The sequence below is a fragment of the Bos indicus x Bos taurus genome, chromosome 3, assembly GCF_003369695.1.
Source record: "Bos indicus x Bos taurus breed Angus x Brahman F1 hybrid chromosome 3, Bos_hybrid_MaternalHap_v2.0, whole genome shotgun sequence".
NCBI classification, from domain to species: Eukaryota; Metazoa; Chordata; class Mammalia; order Artiodactyla; family Bovidae; genus Bos; species Bos indicus x Bos taurus.
In genome coordinates, this window is record NC_040078.1 from 21,744,891 (window position 1) to 21,769,322 (window position 24,432).

The following is a 24,432-nucleotide window of genomic DNA, read 5'->3' on the forward strand; positions in this document are numbered from 1 at the left end:
GAGGAGAGAGAAAGAGTAGGAAGAAGTGGGCGGAGGGAGGGTGACAGATAGCGATTAAAAAGAGGGTGGGAGAGGAGCGACTGACAGGCTGGAGAGCGAGGAAGAGTGGGCAGCGGAGGACAGGCGGCCAGAGAACCAAGAAGCCTACGGGAATTCCAGACAGAAGGAGGAGGAGAAGAAGGTAAGAGTAAACTTGGATTTTAAGAGCTAAAACTACCAATTGATGGGAAAGAGCCATAGAGAAAGTCTTGAATTACAGGCTGGTCACAACAAAGCTCTTTCTCTGCACCTGTGGGTTTCTCTCCTACCTCTCTCACCACCAGCCCCTGTGATGGTCAGCTCTGGGTATATTAAAGAGGATGGCTTAGGAAGCAGTAGATAAATCACGTACTCGATTTAGAAGGAGCTGTAGAAACGCAAGTGGAGGGCCTCTGCCATCTGTCTACCTCTCACAGAGTCTCCATGCTCCAGGGGCATCTTCTAAGCAGGACACCAGGCCATTTCCAGGAACTTTTGTGAAGACTGGAATTGGCCCTTTAAAAACTCAAACGATCACTATTTTACGATGCTTCCTCTAGGCTTGGAATCTTTTGAAATGTTTCCACAGCATCTAGAAGAGTGTTTTGATTTTTTTTCCCCCCTAAGGCATGTTGGATGGTTTAAAAATATTCCCTGCCTGGTTTCTTGTGGAGTATCATGTCCCTGCTGTACATTGTGAGCAATCTGGCCCCTCGTGCTGGAGGAAAGAAGCTGGTGAGACCCAGAGAGAAAGCCCCAGAGAAGCACCCATGGGCGGTCTCCTTTCCTCCTGGGCACAGGGCAGGAAGGTTTCTGTTGGCCCCTTCATCTCCCTTTCAAGCATGTGGTAAAGGAACTGGGGCTCAGGGGGCCAAGAGACCTGGTTTCTACTGCACTGAGGGGCTTGTGATCTTGGACCAGACAATTCCCCTTCTGGGCCTCACTTTCCTCAGCTATAAGATGGAAGGTTTGAAGTAACAGGACCCCTCTCATTACCGTCAGCAGTAACATTGTCCAAGGCTGAGATTCCTAAGCTCAAATGCACCTCAGAAACACCACAGAAGGGAAGCCCGACAAAGGATTTGACATCCTTACTGCACCTTGGCTCAGTTTTTCCTTCATTCCTTCTCTCAATATCCCACCATAATGGAGGACTTCCTGGTTCTGACTCCTCAGCATCCCACCGAGCTGTTTTCTGAACACAGCTCTGGCACACAGAGTCTGACTGGCCTGAGACAAGAAAGGACACCAGGCAGGGAGTCAGGCGACCTGGGAGAGATCCAGTGACATTGGACAGAGAAGAGACCAAGGCCACCTCCATCTGCCTGGGGTGGTAGGCTCATGGCTAGGGACATAAGCTGGTATTTAGAAGCATCCCAGCCTGACTTTTACATCATCAGGCCAAGTGGCCTCTATCTCTTCCACCCACTGACCTGAGAGTCATAGCCCAGCCCAGCCCCTGACTTGCCGTTCACCAGGGACAGCTCTGAACCTGCCACCCTTCAGCCAGGGTCCCTAGGGCACCATTGCTGTTCAGAGCCTGCTCCCCCTGCTGTCTCTCCAAGCCTTTTCCTCCCTTGCTGGCGGTCAAGGAGCAGCCCCAGAGACCACTGGCATACAGTAAACCATACCAGGACATGAGTTTCCTGGCTTCCAAACTGGCATCCTGGGGCGTCCCCTCCCCAGACACATGACGTTCACAGAGCCATGGCAGTAACACAACCGTGTTCCCTGCTTGGCCACTGCCTGGAATTCCAGAGATGTTCTCGCTGCGTTGTTGAAACCGGTTATTGTTCTTGTCTATTACCTGCCTCACTCCTGTCCCTGACTCCAGATACTGCCCTGAAGTCCTAGGCCTTTAGAATTGGAAGTGGTCTCTTAGGTTTCCTTTGGCAAGTGAGGAAAACAAGGCTCAGAAAAGGGAAATGATTGTTGGAAACAAGAGAGAGCCAGGGCCAGTGTAGTTGGGAGAACACCATACTCAGCTCACTCACACCACGGGCTCTTCTGCCTCCCATCCTTGGCTGTGTTTTCTGAGTTTCCATTTCCCCCCAAACCTCCCTGCTTCTTGCATGTAAGTATCTGTACAGTCCTGTTGCCTGGCAGTGGCACCACTGTCCACCTGCTCCTCTTCATCTCCGCCAGCTGGTTGGGGGCACCCGCAGTGGAGGCTTCTGGGCTCTCACAGCCAGCAGGGCTACCACAGGGCAGCCTGGCCTCATGAGTCCTGGCTGATCTCGCCTCTGGGACCAGCTGGTCAAAACAGAGCAGGGAGCCTGTCGGTGTGGATCAATCAGACAGGAACTAGAAGACTCACAGTCCTCAGGGTTAGGGAGACCCAAGGCCCAGGCTTTGTCATCTGTCCCAGGAAAGATCTCACCCACCTTGGAGTCCAGCAGTTCTCTGTGTCTGGGCTCCAGGACTGAATTGACTGAAGGGGAGAGATGCCCACTTTTTCAGGAAAGCTTCAGGGCTCATAGGAAATAAGCTGACTTCCCTTTCAATAGCCAGAAGTTTCTGGTTCCTGGCAAGGGACAGCTTGATGCCACTGTGTGAATCAATTGTTTCTGACATATTAGCAAACAATGGGCAAGAAAAATTCAGCCTTTAGTAATCAACTCACCTTCATAAGGAAAGGGAGTCAGGAGGCCTCAGAATCAGAGGTACTGAAATAACACAGAAAGATCTTAGATTTTCTCTAATTCAGGGGCAGGGCAAAAGGAACCACATTTGGATTAGAATTTCAACTGTGTAAACCTTGGGGAAATGATTTAATGTCTTTGAGCCTCAGTTTCTTTATCTGTCAAAGTGAATACATACTTTCCTTGTAAAGTTTTATGTAGAGTAAATAAAACGATGTATTTTAAATGGCTACCATGCAGTAACTGCTCAGTGAATGATAGAACAACAGAGGAGAATACAGGTCACCTGGTGCTCAGTCCAAGTCTCTTGAATTGAGTCTCGTTTTAAGCAAAGGTCTTTCCATAGTGAAGGCTCACCATGACTTGAAATTCTGAAGGTACTGCCTGGTTTTTATGACCACAGATTTTTTTTTTTTTTTTCTGGGTCTACTTTTGCTGACCTCTAAGTTGGGAATTAGAAAATCTGGATTTGCCTCTTGACTTTCCACTAATTTGCCAGATGATCACAACTGGGCAAGTCACAAATTCCCCTGATGTTCTAACAGACCTGGAAGGGCCTAAACAATCATCCAGCTCAACCTCTTTGTTTTACCTATGAGTGAACTGAGGCTCAGGGAGAGGGAAGATCTTGTCTGGAGTCACAACCAAATAGCTGGAACCAGAAAAACCTGTCTTCTGAGGCTCTTGTCCACAGAGGACTTCTAGAAGCTGAATCCAACCTCGCATCTCCGTGATTCAGAACTTTAGGAAGTGCAGGTGTAGTTAGGGGTCAGGATGCCTCTTCCCCTCAGATCACAGAGTACACAACCTCCTATTTCTCTTTCATGGAAAACTGAGTCACCTTCAAAGCTATCCTTGTGGATGTGCCTTCGGATTGGTGATTAGATTCCTAAGTGCTGCAGCTCCTCAGAAAGAAGGAATTACATGAAGCACACATTGTAATATCGACTCATGAGTCCATCTCCAGACCCAAAATCTTGAGTTAAAGGAAAGTTGGGAGGCAGGCTGGACCAATGATGAGTATAAATGGAGCGTGATTGGAGTGGATCTCTACACGTCTCTTCCTCTCCTCCTACCACTCTTCTTTAAACCGAATGACATAACTGATGTAGAGTTAAATTAATATCCTTCCCATTGCCCATGTTTTCCTCACCTCTGACAGTCATCCTCCCCCACGTGGTAGCACATGGGGGCGGTCCTTGCTGAGGCCCTCTAGCCGGCCTGCTCATGTCAAATGCTGAGTCAAGGTGGCTCGCTGGGTCTTATTTGAGAGGAGTTTTTACTGGAAATGGCAGAAAACAAGGAACTACATCACTGAGTGGCTACTATGTGCCTATTATGGTTCTAGATGTTTCCACTTATTCACACACTGTTTAATCCCCATGAGGAAACATGCCCTCTTTACAAATGAGGAAGAAATTGAGAGGTTATGTGACTTGCCAGAGGTCACACTACTAGACAGTGATGGAGGCAGGCTCGAATCCCACTCTTCCGAGGAAGCATGAGTCCTACCACCTAACTATTTCTGTTCCCATTGCTCTTGTTGCAATCTGACATCAATGGAACTCCAGCGCCTGCTGTTTGGCCAGCTGAGAACCCAGCGGTAGACAGTGTCTCAGCCAAGGGCATTTACTGGCTAAAAAAGGAAATAACTTTCTATATGTGATTTCTGGCCAAACGGTGGCAGATGCTGAGGAGTCTGGGAATCCTGACCACTGTGGGCTGAGGGCTCCATGTGATCATCAATTCTAGGAACAGCATATGCAAGGGATGGCCAGCCAATGAACCAGAGGCTAAAAGGAAAAACCCTGGGCCTCTTATGGGAAAGTGGGGAAAGCCCTGCTTGTGGAGTTAAGACACTGGAGCTCCAGTCATGGCTTTGTCACCAGCTGTCAGTCCTGTCAGTCCTAAGGCCTCTTTGCTTTTCTTTCCCTTTTAGAGGCACAGAGAGAAAGGCAGGCTTTGAAGTCAGGTAGACCAAGTTCAAGTCTCCTACACAGCATTTGCTACTTGTGTGACTCTGTACAAGTTCTTTAAACTCTGAGTCTCAGTTTTCTCAGCTCTAAAATGGGATAATACTGCTTTCCTAGCAGGGCTAATGTAAGAGTTAGAAAGTGGACTTGTAAAATGCTTCACACGTGGAAAACACTCAGATAGTGGTTTCTGTTATTACTACCACTTAACTTCCCTGGACCCTGGTCTTCATCTTGGGTTGAGACATAAGGGGTTGATTTTGATTGATCCCTAGATTCCTAGATTCCTTTTAGCTCTACTGTACTATGAATTGATGACAAGATGTTGGAAATAATAAAGCATTTCATAAATGTATTTTTCATTAATAGCCACATAAGTATCAATCAACCCCTTCTGGGATAATAAAGATCTCCCAATATTTCCTTGTAATTCAATATCTCCATTTGCCATTCCCTCCCATCCATTCCTTGTAAATACATCTTCTAACATTTTAAGAAGATTACTTATCCTAGCATAATGCTCTTTCTCTACTTTGCCTGCTCCCTTCTACCTCCTTGGCTTTGAAACAACTGTCAGCCAGCAGGATCTCTGAATGGCCCACTCTGTCCTTGCCAGAATCAAATAATTAAATTTAAAGAGGAGTTAATTATCTGCCCTTGGCCGGAGTAAAAGGAAAACTAAAGTGATACTTAATCTCGTCCATCTGTCTCCTTCTCCCTCTCTCTCATCTCTAACTCCTCCTCCCCTCTCTAGAGATTAAGATTCAGGGGTGCAGGCCCCCTGGACTTCTCATTCTGAGAAAGTTGCCCACACTGCCCAACTCAATGCTGCTGCTACTGCTGCCAAGTCGCTTCAGTTGTGTCCAACTCTGTGCGACCCCATGGATGGCAGCCCACCAGGCTCCCCGTCCCTGGGATTCTCCAGGCAAGAACACTGGAGTGGGTTGCCATTTCCTTCTCCAATGCATGAAAGTGAAAAGTAAAAGTGAAGTCGCTCAGTCATGCCTGACTCTTAGCGACCCCATGGACGGCAGCCTACCGGATTCCTCCATCTATGGGGTTTTCCAGGCAAGAGTACTGGAGTGGGTTGCCATTGCCTTCTCCGCCCAACTCAATAGCCATAGGTATATCATAAATCTAGCTAGTTGCTTTCCCTGAGGCTGAAGTAGCTACCACAAACCTAAATCAAGAAAAGAATGAAAGTTCTAAATGTAAGAATTACCCTCAACCACGTACAAATAGTCTCCCTAGTCTCATAGTTATTTCACAAACATCCCTGTGGCAGTTATCTTATGTTAAAGAGGCCACTCTTCGACCAGTAAGGATTTTCAAAGAAAGGAACTTCAGGTGATTTAGAATCTAGCATGATTCTTAAGGCAGGAGCACTGCTGTCAGAAAAGACAAGAGTTGGCTTTGATGCCAATTTCATCGCTTACCAGCAAGTCACCCTCAAGTGATCTTGCTCAAGTCTACCCCCACTGAGGCCTGTAAGAAGGGAACAGGGTCAGTCCCTACTTTCTCTGGTTGCTGTGAGAATCAAATGAGAAAATATATATCAAGAAACTTGCAGAGTATCTGGCACATAGAAGGGTCTCATAGAGTGTTAGATTCTCTTTTTATTCTCACCTTTTTGTGTAACTCTGGGTAAACTAGCAAATGGAACTGAGAATCTGCGAGGATAATAAAGATTAATGAGGTGGCTGAGGATCAAGAGCACTCTCTCCCGTAATTCTCCCTACAAGTCTATTTTAGGGAGAAACTATTGGGGGTGAAGGAAAATTAGAAAAATGTACAATCATAAGTAAGCTTCACAAGAGCTCTGAGATGATGGTTACAGCTGACACTTCACTTTATAAAGCCACCTTTGATATCTGGCATAGCACTGAGGCTCATGGACACTTTCTGAACTGAGCTGCACTGACATGAGACTGCATCTAAGGCATCCTGTAAGTGACACCCTTTGGGTCTTTTTACAACAGAATTCTCTTCATTGGGAAGCAAGTCAACCCTGCCCTTGCCGCATTCCACTGCATGGTGAGCGAAATTATAACATGGGCCCAGGGGATTGTTATTATTACTATGAATAACAATCTTTATTGAGAACCAGAGGTCTGGTAGATACTATCCAGAACATGTGTCATTGTCCAGAATTAGACACAGACTCTGCAGAGTGATCTTAAAATCTAATTTTGACAAACTTGGATGAGTTTCCCAGTAATCTGTGGGGAGGGGGCAGAGAAGGAATAGTCCGTGGTGACCAAGTCTCTTGCTGTAGACACACTCAGTCCTGTTCAGTTAAGTGGAGGGCTCCCTCATGCGCAGAAGGAAGGCTCATGGCTCTTCTTTCCCTGGTATCCCGGTCACCATAGTAACTGTGCAGGTGACCCTAGGTTGGCTTCCCAGGGAGCTGCCTCTACTGGCATTAGGTGTTTTGAGTGACCTGAATGCTGTCATTCATCCACCGTTGTTTCTAAAAAGTACACAAATCTGCCTATCAACTTCAGGGCACAATATTAAGCTCTAAGGGAAAAGAGAGAATAGAGAGATTTCAGGGGGAGGATCCAATGATGAATCATTATGGGGTTTATCTTCAAGGACAACTCAACTCAGGGTTGAGTTGGAGAGATGATACAGAGTCAGCAGAGCAAATAATTCTCATTACGTGTGCGAAACTCAAGGTTTTACAATTAAACCCAAGCCCCAGCCCCTGAGGTGGGGACACAAATTTGTTGTTAAGTAAAATACTATAGTGGAGAAGACAATGGCACCCCACTCCAGTACTCTTGCCTGGAAAATCCCAGGGATGGAGGAGCCTGGTAGGCTGCCGTCCACAGGGTCGATAAGAGTCGGACACTACTGAGCGACTTCACTTTCACTTTTCACTTTCATGCATTGGAGACGGCAATGGCAACCCACTCCAGTGTTCTTGCCTGGAGAATCCCAGGGACGGGGGAGCCTGGTGGGCTGCCATCTATGGGGTCGCACAGAGTCGGACACGACTGAATCGACTTAGCAGCAGTAGCAGCAGCAGCAGTATACTATAGACTTCCCTGGTGGTACTGTCAATAAGAATCTGCCTGCCAATGCAGGGGATTTGAGTTCGATACCTGCTCTGGAAGGATTCCACATGCTGCAGAGCAACTGAGCCCGTGCACCACACCATTGAACCCACGCTCTAGAGCCTGTACTCCACAATGAGAAAAGCCACCGCAATAAGAAGCCTTTGCACCCCAGCTAGACAATAGCCCCCATTCTCCACAACTAGAGAAAGCCCATATGCAGCAACAAAGACCCAAAACAACCAAAAAGAAATTAATTAATTAATTAAAAAATAACATATTGTAAGGACTGATATGTTTGTTCCAGAGGACAGAACTAGAATCAACAAAAGAAAGAGAATTTTCAAGGCCTCCTCACAGTAGCTTCTAACTCACTTGCAACACACCTTCTGAGCAGGAGAGACGAAGGTGCAGTTTCTGCTATGTGCTGGGTGGCACTTGTCACCTGCAGCTTGCCTAGTTCATGCTGCAGTCATGACTAAAGGACTGCAGTGAGCAGGATGACTACCAACGGAAGGGTCTCACGTCCCCCACTCCATTTGGGGGCTGTGTCAGAGGTAATGCAACTTTATTACTAGATCAAACATTCTTCCCCCAATCATTAAGAAAACATTTATTATGCACCGAATAAGAAAACCTAATGCAATAAAAATACTAAGTATTCACTTTGGGAAGTCTACTACCCATCTTATAGGGGAAGCTGTTAAATCCTTGAGGGCAGGAATCATGTCTAATCTGGGTTTTTGCTTGTTTGGCTAGCTGGGCTGTGCAGCATGTGGAATCTTAGTTCTCTAACCAGGGAGCAAACCTGTGCCCCTTACGATGGGAGCGTGGAGTTGTAACCACCAGACCACCAGGGAAGTCCCCTGATCTGTTTATTAATTCAACAGATATTGACTGCCTAGTCTTTGCCAGGCCTGGTACCTCTGAGGTATTATTTCAGTGCCGAGAATAATAGCAGACACATAGTGCAAGTTAGCTGAAAGACAAGAAGTTTTTGGAGAACAAGGATAAGGCAGCATATAGGCCAGTGTGGGAGTATATCCCGACTGCTAGTTGGTAATTTAGCATCTTCAGAGTTCAGGAGATATCAAAGAGGGCTGAGGTCAATTTGAGACAATGTCTCCATTTCCACTCAGAATGGTGGGGCAGAGAAAGAGGTGCTGACTATGAGTTTAGGTTAATTTGGGCTGCTCTAAATTGGTTTTCTTTAAAAACATTGGCTGTGTAGGGCGGCCTAGGTGCCAACATAAGGAGGAGCGCTGGATTGGGAACTAGACACTGAATTTTATTCCTAATCATATAATACATGAAGTGAAGGAGTAAAATGATGCTCACTTTGCACAGAAACCTTCCTTTGGCCCTTTCCATCTTATCCAAGCACCACATTACTATTACCAAACAAGTTCCCTAATTACTTCTCCAAAAGTTTTGCTTTGTCCCACGATGTGACACATTGAAAGAGGACATGGAAATTCTTGGAATAAAGAATGTTTGGGGTTGGGATGTTCTTGTCCAGGTTCTAGGGACTATCTCTTTTTGCCTTGGGGGCTTCAGAACTCATATCAGTTGCAAAGGGCTGTAGAATTCAACTATCCAGGGCTCTACGAAGGGCCCAGGCCCCACCTGAGCCGGAGTCAACCTCCCGTCTTATGTTTCCATCCCTGCTGTTGCTTAGTCTCTAAGTCATGTCCAACTCTTTGTGACTGTGGACTGTAGCCCACCAGGCTCCTCTGTCCACATGATTTCCCAAGCAAGAATACTGCTGTGGGTTGCCATTTCCTTCTCCAAGGGATCTTCCTGATCCAGGGATCAAACCCAAGTCTTCTGCTGTGGCAGGAGGGTTCTTCACCACTGAGCCCCAGGCCCCTGTATTTCCCTAATGTTAACACACATTGTGCTTTATTGCAATTATGCGTTTATTCTCTCTCCTTAATGAAGGAAAATAAAGGCAGTTCAGCTCAGTAAAGGCAGGGACGCTTGTCTTTTTAGTTGCTGTATCTTCAGTGTTGTCCTCACTGAATGATGCCTGATAACTGGTAAGCATTCAATAAATGTATTAAATGAATGACGGAAAGGGAAGGACATCATAGGCTAAGAGAACATGAGAAGCCAAGATAAAGAGGTGATTTTCCCATTTAGATCACCACAGAGCATTAAGTAGAGTTCTCTATGCCATACAGTAGATTGTCATTAGTTATCGATTTTATTTATAGTACCAATAGTGCATATGTGTCAGTCCCAATCTCCCAATTCACCCCACCCACACTTTCCCCCCTCTTGATGTCTTTATGTTTGTTCTCTACATCTGTGTCTCTATTTCTGCTTTGCAAATAGATTTGTCTGTACCGTTTTCCTAGATTCCACATATATGCATTAATATATGGCATTTGTTTTTCTCTTTCTGACTTTACTCTGTATGATAGCAGAGTCTAACACAACATTGTAGAGCAACTATACTCCAATAAAAATTAAAAATAAAACAATACCAGCTATATAGGAAAAAAGATAAAGAGATGAGAAATTGTGGGTCATGAATATGTGTGTGGGGAGTTGTGTAGCTTAAGTATTGAGTATGTGAGGGGAACAGCAGAAATAGATAGGATGGGGAGGGCTTCCCAGGTAGCGAAGTAGGTAAAGAATCCGCCTGCCAATGCAAGAGATGCAAGAGACACAAGAGACTCAGGTTCAACCCCTCAGTCGGAAAGATACCCTGGAGTAGGAAATGGCAACCCCCTCCAATATTCTTGCCTGGGAAATCCCATGGACAGAGGAACCTGGTGGGTTACAGTCCATGGGGTCGCAAAGAGTTGGACACGACTGAGCATACACACACTGTGGAGGGTCTCAAGAGCAAGTTAAATAGTTTGAACTTTATAAACAGCAGGAAGCTAGTGAAGATCACAGACAAAGCAGTGGCGTATACTACCATTTGTATTTGATAGGTTTATTCATGGCATGGGCAGCTTCCTTTGCCCTCCTAACACACTTCCTGCCAAGAAATAGATAATAATCTACAAAGTATATTGTGTGCTATTCACCCAGAAAACTCAATGAGTATCTCATCTACAAGTTTCTTTGGCTGAGGTTGTAAGGGGCCCAAAGACACCCAGAGGAGTCAGGAAATTGACTTTAGCCAGGGAACTTTCCTATTATAAGCTGAGCAGCTTGTACATAACAGCAATGTGAAGTTTCTCTGACCCTGTCTGAGTCATCCAAGAAGTTACAGATGAGAGGTGTTTCACCCTATATGCTGCCACCAGGGCTCCCGGTCTGCCTCAGTCCACACCTCCTCAGTTAGTTAGTTTCTGTTGTTCTCTCCCAATGAGGCTTCCCCAGAGGCTCAGGGGTAAAGAACCCACCTGCCAGTGCAGGAGACGTGGGTTTGATCCCTGGGTCACGAAGATCCCCTGGAGAAGGAAATGGCAACCCATTTCCTTATTCTTGCCTGGGAAATCCAGTGGACAGAGGAGCCTGACAGGCTACAGTCCATGGGGTTGCAAAAGAGTCGGACACGACTTAGTGACTAAACAACAACAGCAAAGATTGTCTTTCTGATATTCTATCAAGACTGCTTTCCTTTCTGGTACCTGTGCTTTACCTCTTCCAGGTGGGACCCCTTGGACCACAAGTGAGGGAGTCAGCAGGCAAGCCTCCTGGCAGACCAGACCAAAGCATCACATTCTTTGCCTTGAACTATTTTTATACATCCTTGGGGACTTGCAAGGAATGAATGACAGTGCCAGAAGATCAAGGGAAAAGTCTTCAGGGATGGAGGAGAGTTTGAAAAACTTGCCCTGGAAGAATATACATCTGTTCCGTTTCTTTTTCATTAACCTTTCTCTTTCTCTCTGGCTTTCTGCCCTTCTCCTCTGTTTCTCTCTTCTGCTTGATAATTCACATCTCTCCACCTTCCACTTTCTTTTATTTTTGTCTTTCCCCACCACTTTCCTTGCTAGAAATGGCTGCCTTTTATTTGGTTCTTATATTCTGAGTACTGTGTGAAGTGCTTTTTATGTATCCCCTCATAATACTTGATGAGCTAAATAACAGTATCCCATTTTGCATGGGAGGAAATTGAGACATAGATCCAGTAACTTCTCCAAGCTCAGCAGATACTCACAAGGATTTGAACTCCACTTAACTAACCCCCAAACGGACTTCCCTGAACTGTTACAGTCTCTTTCCCCCCATTTCCACCACTCCCTCGTCTTTTCCCTCTTTTTAATCCTTCTCTTTCCCCTTCTCTCCCTCCCTTCTCTCTGACACTCGCCACATCCTGGCCTCTGCATGTGTGCTGATGACCCTGAAGGTGCTGAACACTGTGCACGCGCCCAGAAGGGATCGTAGACCATTCAAATTCTTATCTAATCAGCTATTTTCCTTTTGGAAAAACGCGCCACAATTTTCCACTTTGGGAGGGGGCCCTTAATCATGTGAGGAAAAGGGCAGATGTCTGGTCACAAACCAGAGGAGAGGTCTCAAGACTTGGAAGGGTCTTTGATATGAAGGCGAACACAGATAAGGTCCTTTCTGCTTACTCACGGACCCTTTCATTCCCAGGGACTCTGTGTACTCTCAGGGTTGGGGAGTGGAGTGCTGGGGGAAGACAGAGCCAAGAGGCTGGTCTCTGTCAAGATATCAACTCAGAAGCCAAAGCCTGGACCATGAAATATGGTCCTGTTCTTCCTTCCTCTTATGCATAACAACTGGAACTGGGATAGGATAGGGGGCATGCTGGCAACAAAGATGTGAAGGTTAAGGTTTGAACTTGACAACCTCTAAAGTCCCATCAGAGTCTGAGGTTTTAAGATTCCAAGAAGGGAATATTTATCTTCAACTCCCTCCTTTTTTTTTTTTTTTTTTTTTCATTAGGACTGGTTGATTAAAGGCTTAAGCCATACGAACATTTATTGCTCATCAAGTAAAAATTCTGGACATAGAAGAGTCAAGAGTTGATTCAGAAGCCTTGGGGCACTGGTTGCATTTCTGAGATTCCCTGGGCAGCTTCAGGCATCTTGACTCACACAACCTGTCCACAGGCAGTCGTGGGGGTGAAGAGGACTTCAAGGGAGGCTCTCTCTGTTTACTGGGGGATGGAAAACATTTTCTAGAGCACTCCCTCCACATTAGACCCTCCCCACCTCACCTCACAGAGCAAAACTAACTGCAGTGAAGGCTGAGAAAGTGATAGCTGACCTTCTTATCCTGCTAATGGACACAGGCAAAGAATAGGGGATTGGTTTGCCATGAGTAGGAAACATCAGTGCCTGCCACCCGCTCCTTCATTCATTCAACTAAGATTTACTAAGCCCCCACTCTGGGCTAGGTGATGATGGTACAGAGGAAAAGGCAAGTCTTGTTCTCAAGGAGCTCCTACTGGAAGAACATAGACAGAAAGAGGATCACAAGATGTTAGGAGAGGACTGAGTATCCCCAGGGTCACTGCAGAGCTGAAGATATTCAGCGTGAAGAACCCAGGGAGGGCTGGAGAAGCAATGACTGGGTTCAGTTTTGAAGAGTATATAGGATTCAGCTAGGGGTGAGGAAACATGTAGGAGGCGGTTGGGAGGAAGGCATTCAAGAATCTTTCAGGAACTGTCATGCTGGGGACCAGCAGGAAATGAGGCTGATGAAATATGCCAGGACCTATGAGGGAAGGTTCTAGGTGAGACTTAGAGGTTTGGGGCATTTATTCTGAATGTAAGGTAGTCAGGTCTGGGGGTGGATGCCTTCTGTATGCAGAAGGACAAGCTGAAAGGCACAGCTGGAATGGTTGCACTGCAGTGAGGAGTAGATCAGCACTAGCAGCTGCTCACCAGCTGGGGGAACCTGAGAAACCTCTGAATGTCTTCTTTGTGCTGCTGTGCTTAGTTGCCCAGTCAGGTCCAACTCTTTGAGACCCCATGGACTATAGCCGCCCCCCCCCACCCCCACCACCCCCAGGATCCTCTGTCCATGGGGATTCTCCAGGCAAGAGTACTGGAGTGGGATACCATTCTCTCCTCCAGGGGACCTTCCTAACTCTGGGATCAAATCCAGGTCTCCCACATTGCCAGCAGATTCTTTACCATCTGAGCCACCTTTGCCACCTCCCAGAAGATCTGACCCATGCTGCAAGGCTCCGATTGCTAGAAAATGCTTCCTGAGGAGCCAAATTTGCTACTCCCACCCTCTTTTTTCTCTACCACCTAATTCTACCTGTTGAAGTCAGAAAAATATTTTTTACCCAACAGCCACTCAACCATATGGAACATGTGAGCTATGATTTTCAGCATATCACATACCTCATCTCATTTAACCCTCAAATCCTCTGGTGTAGCTATTCCCATTTTACAGACAAGGAAACAGACTCAGTGAGGCAAAAGTCCAGAGTCACACTTGCAGATTCCTGTCCTACACTACTCCAATATTTCACAGGTGAGGTCCTTGAATATCTGCATCAGAATAACTGAGGCTGCTTGCTGCAAATCAAGATTCCCTCGGGGGCCAACCCAGACCTCCCAGAGTAGAATCTCTGGAGGTAAAAGCACAGGATCCACACACATTTTAACACACATCTCAGTTGATTTCTAGATCCATTAAAGTATGGGAATCATACTCTAATCTTGCAATCAGGAGTCCTTTGAGTCTTCTCTTTCATTTTTGCTGGGCATGGGGGAGAAGGAGAGCCTTTCAGGTGAATCTGATTTTTAAGTTGCCTTTCTTAAGGAACGCATTGGTTTGGGTCAGTGGAATCACAGGACATGATCGGACTTCTCAGACATCCGCAGAACCATCCCTCTGTTTTTCTCTCTGCCCCATTGGCAGGAGTCTTGGCGCCTGTCTTCTGCTGAGCCAAGATGGGTGACTGGAGCTTCCTGGGAGAGTTTCTGGAGGAAGTACACAAGCATTCCACGGTGATCGGCAAGGTCTGGCTCACAGTCCTCTTCATATTCCGCATGCTGGTGCTGGGCACGGCTGCCGAGTCATCCTGGGGCGATGAGCAGGCTGATTTCCTCTGTGATACGATGCAACCTGGTTGCGAGAACGTCTGCTATGACCAAGCCTTCCCCATCTCCCACATTCGATACTGGGTGCTGCAGGTCATCTTCGTCTCCACGCCCTCGCTGGTGTACCTGGGCCACGCCGTGCACATGGTGCGCGTGCAGGAGAAGCGGAAGCTGCTCCGGGAGGCGGAGAGGGCCAAAGAGGCTCGGGCCGCTGGCTCCTACGAGTACCCGGTGGCCGAGAAGACAGAGCTGTCCTGCTGGGAAGAAGTGAATGGAAGGATTGCCCTCCAGGGCAGTCTACTCAACACCTACGTCTGCAGCATCCTGATCCGCACCACCATGGAGGTGGCCTTCATTGTGGGCCAGTACCTCCTCTATGGGGTCTTCCTGGACACCCTGCATGTCTGCCGCAGGAGTCCCTGTCCCCACCCCGTCAACTGCTATGTGTCCCGGCCCACGGAAAAGAATGTCTTCATTGTCTTTATGCTGGCGGTGGCCGGACTGTCCCTTTTCCTCAGTCTTGCTGAACTTTACCACCTGGGCTGGAAAAAGATTAGGCAGCGATATGTCAAGTCCCAGCCAGGCGTAGGTGAGTGCCAGCTTCCTGGTCCCTCGGCCGGCAGAGTCCAGAGCTGCACACCACCCCCTGACTTCAATCAGTGCCTGGAGAATGGCCCTGGGGGGAAATTCTTCAGTCCATTCAGTAACAAGATGGCCTCCCAGCAGAACACAGATAACCTGGCCACGGAGCAGGTGCGAAGTCAGGAGCAGATTCCGAGAGAAGGCTTTATTCACATCCGTTATGCCCAGAAGCCCGAGGTACCCAATGAAGGCTCCCCAGGACCCAGCCTCCCCCACGGCTACCAGAGTGACAAGCGCCGTCTCAGCAAGGCCAGTAGCAAGGCCAGGTCAGATGACCTGTCGGTGTGACCTCCAGTGTGGGAGAACCAGATGGGAACAGAGGAACTCAGAGAGGGAAGGCATGTCCTTTCTGACCCCATCTCTTTCATTCTCACCACTGCTATGCTATTTTTGGACTCTGGGTCTCAATGGCATTGCTCATTCTTCCCAGAAGATGTTAGCAGGTCTTTGTGGATGCGGTCAGAGACATAGCTATCTGTCCAGGCTGCTGTCTCTTCCCCATCATCCACCCAGAATCCTCAATGAAGCCTTTCAGATTACTCTGTGAATGGGATGGAAGAAGGGAGGGGATCATAGCAAATCTGGCCTGGGAGGGATAGCCAGAGGGGTAAGATGACTCTACACAACAGCCACACAGCTGATGGATTCTCTAGGTCCTTCTGACTTCCTTGATCTGAACACCCTTCCTCTGGCAAGAAAGAGCCCAAAGTTCCCAATCCAACAATGAGCATGAGTCAGGAAACATGCCTCAGATGTGCTCTTGTGTGTTGTCTCCTTGGACCATACCTTGGAATGGTGGTGAGGTTGCCATGGTCTGCCCTCGGCTGCCCCTCCCTCTGCCCAGTCTTACTTAAAAAGAAGTCCTTGGAACTCAACCAGCAAGCTCAACTTTACAAGTGCCTTGGTATGCACCTCTGGCAAATGTCTCACCTTGGTGATATTGCAGCCTTTCCTTCTGCCAGGGTGTGCAACCAGCCCCTGGGGCTGGAAAGCTCTCCCGGGGAGTCACTGTACACACAATTCCACTGGAATTCCTGCCACCACCTGGCATCCTGCAGCTCTTTTACAGTTCAAGCTGATGATAGACACCATCCCTTCCATTCCCCCTTTGGCAGTCCCTCGAGTGCTCCCCTAAACACCTTATTGACCAGAATGCCCAAGAAGCCATTGTCCTCTCTTGAATCCTGACCAGTTCACCAGCCATGGAGGCCAGTGGAATTTCCCTAGGTCTTATGAAAACAAAGAGGACATTGTGCTTCTCAGATTCCCCTTGGGAAAAAGAATAATTCTGTTGTGAAGATAGAAAAAAAAAGGAGAGAAAATACTGGAAAACTATTTTCCCCTCCTGTTTGCTTCCCTTGCTGACTGCCAACTTCGAGTGCCAAGAGGAGGTGTGATGACAACTATGGAGGCCCCCAGATTTCCCTTTCCCTGGAGTATTTAACAGGGGCATGAAAGCAGTAAGGGAATCTCCAGTTCTCTTGGCAGGGCCCTGTTTAAGAGCACAGAGATGCCTGTGTCTTCCCAGTGCTCCCAAAGAAACTGCCAAAAGCAGTGCGGATGGCAGAAAAGCTGTGTCTCCCCAGGGACTGGCCAGGTTTCTCTCTTCAGTCCGTCCATAATGGGTGGTTGCCACTTTGGATGAAGATAAATGATGCTCAGAATTGGATGCTGAAACTTACAGGGAGATGATTACTTTTTAAAATGCATGTGTGTTTGTGTGTGTGTATGCTGATAAAGTGGATGAAGGGGAGGGGAGTCCAGAAATAAGGAAAGAATATCTTAGAGACACTTGGGTTTTCCTGCTTTCCTCTAGATGCCCGGCAGAGGGCTGAGACTCACTGTTTTCAGTGTCATCAACCTAAAGATATAGCCCTGAGAGGCCTGGATAGAGGAGGTTGAAGGCTTAGAAGGAGGCTCAGCCTCTGCCCCACCTGCCCATCTCTGGGCCCCTCTGCTGAGACTTGAATGCTATTGGTGGGGAGAGAGAAGGATGTGGGCAGAGGGGTGGAGGAAACTGACTGGGATGCCATTTAGGGAAGAATGATTGGTTATCCCAGATCCCTGGAGGGAACACCTTTTAATCTATTGTCTGGCACTGGCATTAAGACTCTCCAAAACAAAACAAGACTATCTTTCCCACTATCTCTCAAGGGTGTTTGTTTTATGCAATAAGTGTTCTTGGGTTAGAAATTCTATTAAATCAGTCCTTCATGAAGGGGCTTTCAGGAAGGAAAAAGGAAATAATATGTGTAGTTTGTCCAAATAAAGTCTGGCCCTCCATGTATCTCTTCTTTGTGTCCCTTTAATGGTATGACTATAAGATAGAGGTAGCAGCCTTGGTAGGGGAGGGGAGCACTTGATCAATATTGCAAAGGGCTTTGGAATCACACATGCTAGGGTGAAAATTGCAGCTGCTGATTTACAACTGGACTCCAGCAAGCTACTTAATCCCTGAAGCTTGGTTTCCTCATCTGTAAACTGAACCTAGTAATATCTACCTCACAGGTTGTTAAATGAGATAGTGTTTGTAAAGAGTTCAGCAGGGTGCCTGGGAAATCATAGTCTGTCATTAAATTACAATTATTGCTATTATCTTCATTATTTTTGCCATTATATTGACTACATAGAATTTGAAAACCTGGGATGTTCAGGAATGATTCCAGAACTTGCCATTATGGAGCTCACAGTCTGCTTAAGATGGTTAAACTAAATTACATAAAGGAAACAAAAGAGAATGAAATAGAAATTCATTAATGACCAATTCTAGGACCTATAAGGCTCTAAGAAGTGATCCACATGAAAAAAGCTACATTAGAGGAGGAGATACCTGACTTGGCCTTAAGGAGTGGCTAAGGTTTTAGGAAAGTGAAGACCTCAGAAATGACTCTGTGAAATAGGCCTGTGTGTGTAAGTCGCTCAGTCATGTCCGACTCTTTGCAACCCCATGGACTGTAGCCCACCAAGTTCTTCTGTCTATGAGATTCTCCAGGCAAGAATAACTAGAGTGGGTAGCCACTCCCTTCTCCAGGGAATCTTCCCAACCCAGCGATTGAACCCAGATTTCCTGCATTGCAGGTAGAGTCTTTACCATCTGAGCCACCAGGGAAGCCTGTGAAATGGGCCCAAGAACCCGAGTCTCCTACTTTGCAGGTGGATTCTTCACCACTGAGCCACCAGGGAAGCCCGAAAGTGAAATAGGCCTGATACTGGGCTTTCCAGGTGGCTCAGTGGTAAAGAATCCAGCTGCAAAGTAGGAGACTCGGGCTCAATCCCTGGGTTGGGAAAAATCCCCTGGAAAAGGAAATGGCAACCCACTCCAGCATCCTTGCCTGGGAAATCCCATGAACAGAGGAGCATGGTAGGCTACAGTCCATGGCGTCACAAGAGTTGGACATGACTTAACGACTAAACCACCACCACCATCCCCATTTTACACTTGGAAGCTGAGTTCCAGGAAGGTTCCCTGATAGTGTTCATCTTCTCACTGGCCTCTTTGATTGGGATCACATCTCTTTGGAAGAGGAAAATGCTTCATGCTAAAAAAAAAAAAAGAGTCCAGGGATCACCCAGTCCCTCACCAGCAAATGGGTGCCATTTCCTAGACAAAGAACCAAAGGCTGGGAAAAAGCAAACAAGTATTATCTGAACTACCAACTGGTCTATCAGGGCAGGGAAGCTCTTTTAAAGAGGGGTTGCAAAGAGCTCGTAGAACACATCTTGCAACACCACTGTTGAGAGTCAAGTGTGTACCTGGCACCTGTCCAAAGGTAAGGTGCTCAGCCCAGAAGTACCTGAGCAGTTCAGCTGGAAAAAGCACCTGGGATCCATTTTTTTCTCCTAGGGAAAAAAAAATAGTGAATCTCATGGTTTTATAAACATGGCTGTTAACATTTGACAGTTTATGTTACACCAAGACTTCAAAAGCCAAGGGACTTATTTTATAGGGAGTAGGATTTCAGCCTCACGTTTCTATTCTCATTTTACTTCCTTTCTGCCTCTAAATGTTCACCACTAAAGAGGTAAGCTGAGCATAATATAATGAACACACCTCGGTTGTAGGTCCCTCCAGGCCCCTTTCCTTACTTTCCTTCCTCCAGTGCCAGTTAAGACCACTAGTGTTTCATTCATATGGCTGAAGTATTGATGTGGTTAGTGCTAGTAACACTCTTATGAAGAATTGTAGTATGAATGAGTTTTTCCAGGTTTCTTCTTGATAGCAAACTTTGATAGCAGAGGGAAAAACAAAAGAGCACTAGGCACTTGGCAGATGTCTTGAAGATTGGCTTTCACGATGTGGAAATGAAGAGTGGAGCGAGGCTGGAGAAGGAAGCCAAAGATAAGCTGCCACTTCCCAGTCCCCAGTACATGCTGGAAGCCCCTGCCGCCCATCCATGTATTGGCCCTTACTGTCCATATGGTGAACAAACGAATTTACAAATGACAGCTTTTTAAATAGAATAGAATTGATGGTTTATCCTCAGTGGCCACGTGATGATCATCAGAGATGGGTATGGTCTATAGTTTTTTACTGTCATTTCAATTGGAAAAGAGGAAAACTTGAATTCAACAAATACTCATTGAGTATCTACTTTGAGCTGGCACTCTTTTGGGCTTTAGGAATACAGTTTTACAAAATAGACATGGTTCCCTCCTTTTGGAGCTTACAACCTAGTGGGGGAAGACTCCCTCAAATAAGCAAGTGAACAAAATAATTACAAATTGTGATAAGTGCCTAGAAATAAACAGACTGGGTGGGGGTGGGGGTGGGGAGCTAACAAAGGTGGGGAAGTTTCTAATTTCTAAGAAATTAGAAAACATAAACTAAATGAAATGGGAAGAGTGAATATGAAATAGAAAAAGTGAAACAAACTAGATACAAGTAAAAGATCCTCATATAGTCCATATAGCTATCAGATAGGATGGGCAGAAGGTCCTTTCTGAGGAGGTAATGTCGAGGCTGAGATCTGACAGCTGAGAAGAAGCCAGTCAGTGATGAGTAGGACAAGAACCCAGGTAGGGGAAACTAAATTACTTCCAGGAAACCCCAGAATCCAGCTGTCCCTGACCGCAATCTGATCCAACATTTTTGAAAGACACAGAATTCACACAGCAACTGGATAGCACCTAAAGCAAGACTATTCGGCACCAACTGCTGCAAAACACAACCAAGCCTCAAGGGACAGAGAAGTCTTTTTACTCAAAGAAGCAAAAGGAACATATAAAAGGTCTTAATTAAATATATGTTGTTAACATTCTAGAAAGCTCCGTTTGATGCTACAACTATTATTTCCACCAATATCAATTCTTGTAACACACTTGGGGCCTGCTAAACTAGGCCTGTTCCCTAGAGGCCACAGAAGCTGGTGGGCGCAAGACTGTGTTTGGAGGGGCTGGGAAGGAGCCAGCAAGGCGTGGTCCAGAGGAGCCTTGGCATCACAGGAATCAAAACAGCAAAACATCGAGTGCACAGAGAAGGGGAAGTGAGAGGGAGGGTAGCACATCTGCAGGGAAGCCAGGCTACAGGAGTCGTGCAAGACACCAGGCAGACAGGCATGCTGGGGACATCTCTCCACTGGATCTGGACTTGGAACTAGACCTCCAGACTCAGAGGAGGGAGTTGACATGGGCAAAGCAGAGCTTCATCCTCGGGGCTGGATGACTAGGCGGAGCACCAGGCCAGTGTCTTGGACAGAGTACAAGGTGGGTGCCCATTATCAGAATTACTAAGGTGTTGATAAAGTCATTGCCAGTAATATGTATGATTTAATAGATGCCTTTGAAATCTTAAACCGTAGGAATGACCGATTGAGACTTCCAGGTTCCCCATCAAGCATGGTGGTGGACGGGGAGATGATTTTTGGCACGGAACTTAGCACTGGTCTGAAATCGCCCCAAGTTGGCATCTACTTCCTTCACCTGCATGTAAGGCCAGCATAGCACTGGGGAAGTTGTGCCTGGACACAAGTCTTAAGTACCCTCTGTCCCTTCAACCCCGCTGACTTTTCCATTACCCTAATTCAAGACCCTTGTGTGACAGGGTAGGCACATTTACTTGCTAACAACAGTTTCCTCAGAGACAAGCTGAGAGCCATGCGTGAACGCATTCTGGAGACGGTATTGCCCTGGGCACTGTATCCTGGCCATTGCTCAACCATTCAGGCAATCGCTGCTGTTCCAGCAACAGGGGACATTCAGGGCTGGTGGAATTGTCTTATGCCTTCCTGGGACTCCTCTTCAAATGAGCTGAAATGTTAGAACCATATCTGGAGCCTTGGAGAAAAGAATTTCTCTCATTGTTTCTAATGAGTAGCCATGTTTAAAAACAACTGGATTATATGAGGCTCTTTTACTTGTATGTAGTTTGTTTTACCTTTTCTATTTCATATTCAATGTTCCCATTTCATTTAGTTTATGTTTTCTAATTTCTTCATCTCTTCTTTTTCTTTTGATATTTTTTCTCAAGCCTTTATCAAGCACAGTAGAAAAGCTTTTGTATACATACATATAAATAGTATGTATAACATATATATTTTAGAAAACTTATGAATTTTGCCTAACTAAAAGATTTATGACATTCTGACTCCACTTGTTTGACTTAGTATGAATAGAATGCTAGATTTTTAATTTTAAAAAACAGATATGCAACAAGCAACAAAAGTTTACTGTATAGCACAGGAAACTGGAGTCAATATCTTGTAATAACTTATAGTGGAAAATAATCTGAAAAATAATATACGTGCATGTGTATAACTGAATCACCTTACTGTACACCTGAAATATTGTAAGTCTTCTATACTTCAATAAAATATATGCATATTAGGAAAAAAATAAAGATTGGAGAAAGAAAAAAATTAAGCTGAAATATAACTTGGAGGGATTTAAACTTGCAAATATTTGAGGTAAAATTACGCATTTGAAACCCAGTGTAAAAAACTGTAGGGTGTCGTTGGCTAGGGACAAGTCAATTTAAAAAAAAAGAACCTCACATATTTTGGTAATAATCACATAACAAGTTTGCAGTTGTTGAACTCTAACTCTTTCATTGGCTCTGTGCTGAGATTTCATGAATGATCATTTTCCCCTTACAATAATCCTATGAGATCAGTTGACTCCACTTTACAGATAAGGAAACAGAAAGATGCAATAACCTGCACAGCTTGTAGGTGGCAGAACTCTGATACAAACACTCATCTCTCAGTCTACAGTGGGCTTCACTCAGTGTTAGTCGCTTAGTCATGTCCAACTCTTTACAACCTTAAGGACTGTAGCCCGTGAGGCTCTTCTGTCCATGGGATTCTCCAGACAAGAATACTGGAATGGGTTGCCATGCCCTTCTGCAGGGGATCTTCCTGACCCAGGAGTCGAACCCAGGTCTGCTACATTGCAGGCGGAATCTTTACCATCTGAGCCACCAGAGAAACCCAGCTTATCATATATATTTTTAGTACAAAGGCAACACACAAAATTGTACTTATGCTGTAACGTGAAAAATAGGTATTTATAAGAACAAAGGCCTGAAAAGAACAGAAATGAAAACAGTCATGCCGGTATGGTGGATCTGTAGGGGTGCTTTAATTCTCCTTATTTTCTAAAGTATTTTAACGTTATGTTATTTTTGTAATTAAAACATTTAAATTATATTTATATTCAACCTTTGGGCTAAATTTGGTGTCTCCCTGGGGCAGCTGCCAGGAGCTGCCTCTCTTCATTTCCGCAGTTCTCATGCCTGGGAACATTTTTCTTTGTTTGGGCTCTGACTGCCACCCTTAAATGGAATAAGACTAAGCAGGAGGCACCCACCCCAGGGTCTGGGCTGCCGACTACGTGACGGTGGATGGTCTGCCAGCTGTGTCTCTGGAAATTGCTGAGCTTCTGAGGGAGCGTGGGAGGCATGACCCGCACCCTCGGTGTGGTGGGTGTGGACAGTGCCCGCTCCACGTCAGGTCAGGGCCATGGACCACCAGACACTGTTTGGATGATTTAGAAGGTTATCAGTGGGAGAGAAGCCTGCCCTCAGATGCTCAGACCTAGTGGGAGAGGAGAATGATGCTAAAGCACAGGGCAGAAGCACAGTATGGTAAATGAGAGGAAAGCAGCAGTGTAGTTCTCAGAGAAAGGAGGGGACCTCGGGAGAGGAAGAGCTCAGGAAAAGAATCACCAAATAGGTGCCCCTTGAACTTGGGTGTGCAAGATGAATAAGATTTTACTATGTAGAGAAGACTTTCTAGTGGGAAGAAATAGAATGCAATGTTCCAGGAGCTGGGAGGGGCCCAGAAGGGAACTTTGAGGGGGAAGATGAGGGCAAGGCGTAAGAGGATTCTTGAAAGTGTGCCTTTCACCTTGTAGGTGATAAGGAGCTCTGAGTTTCTTTGGGCATCTGGGGAGCGGGGTGATCAATGCTGTTCTTGAAGTCAATTAAGGCCAGTGGGCTGTGGAGGGAAGAACATCGAGGCTGACCATCCATCCCCTTTTGATCTGGGGATGAAGTGAGGGGCCACAGACAGAGCCTCAACCAATGGGACTTGGTGGCTGGTGAGGAATGAAGTGGGAATAGTGGTAGGAGAAGGATGCCCGAGATAACTAAGAGGTTTCAGCTCTCTGTGAACATTTATTTATTTATTCAACAAAATTAATTCCAGGAGAGGGTAATGGGTATATTAGACCCCTTTTACGTATCAGTTCAGATCCTATCCGCCTTGGTGGTGGTGGTTTAGTCGCTAAGTCGTCTGACTCTCATGACCCCATGGACTGTGGCCCACCAGGCTCCTGTGTCTGTGGTATTTCCCAAGCAAGAATACTGGAGTAGGTTGCCATTTCCTTCTCCAAGGGATCTTCCTGAGCCATGGACTAAATCCAGGTTTCCTGCAGGCAGTCTCCTGATTTGCGGGCAGATTCTTTACCAACTGAGCCACTATGGGAGCCCCTTGTCAGCCTTAACTGTCTCTTATTTCAGTTGCCAGTGGGTGCTGATCAGCCACCCAAGGTGCATCTGACCCCACTCCAGGGTGCCCTACCGACCCAGTGGTAGAGCTCTGCTCAGCACCTACACTGGTGCATGGACAACTGGAAGTGGGGGGTCATCAGTGCAAACACAGGGTACACC

At 46.3% G+C, this 24,432-nt stretch overlaps 1 protein-coding gene across 1 annotated transcript; it reads left to right on the forward strand.

Annotated features, from left to right (window-relative positions):
- The first annotated feature begins 36 nt into the window (after nt 1-36).
- GJA5 (gap junction protein alpha 5) lies at nt 37-17,927 on the forward strand. Its single transcript, XM_027535369.1, has 2 exons — nt 37-181; nt 14,503-17,927. Exon 2 carries the CDS (start codon nt 14,535-14,537, stop codon nt 15,612-15,614), a length of 1,080 nt encoding a protein of 359 aa, XP_027391170.1. The 5' UTR covers nt 37-181; nt 14,503-14,534; the 3' UTR covers nt 15,615-17,927.
- The last annotated feature ends 6,505 nt before the right edge of the window (nt 17,928-24,432 follow it).

Coding starts and splice junctions, on each gene's coding strand:
- GJA5 (XM_027535369.1), top strand. CDS start 14,535: ATGGGTGACTGGAGCTTCCTGGGAGAGTTTCTGGAGGAAGTACACAAG.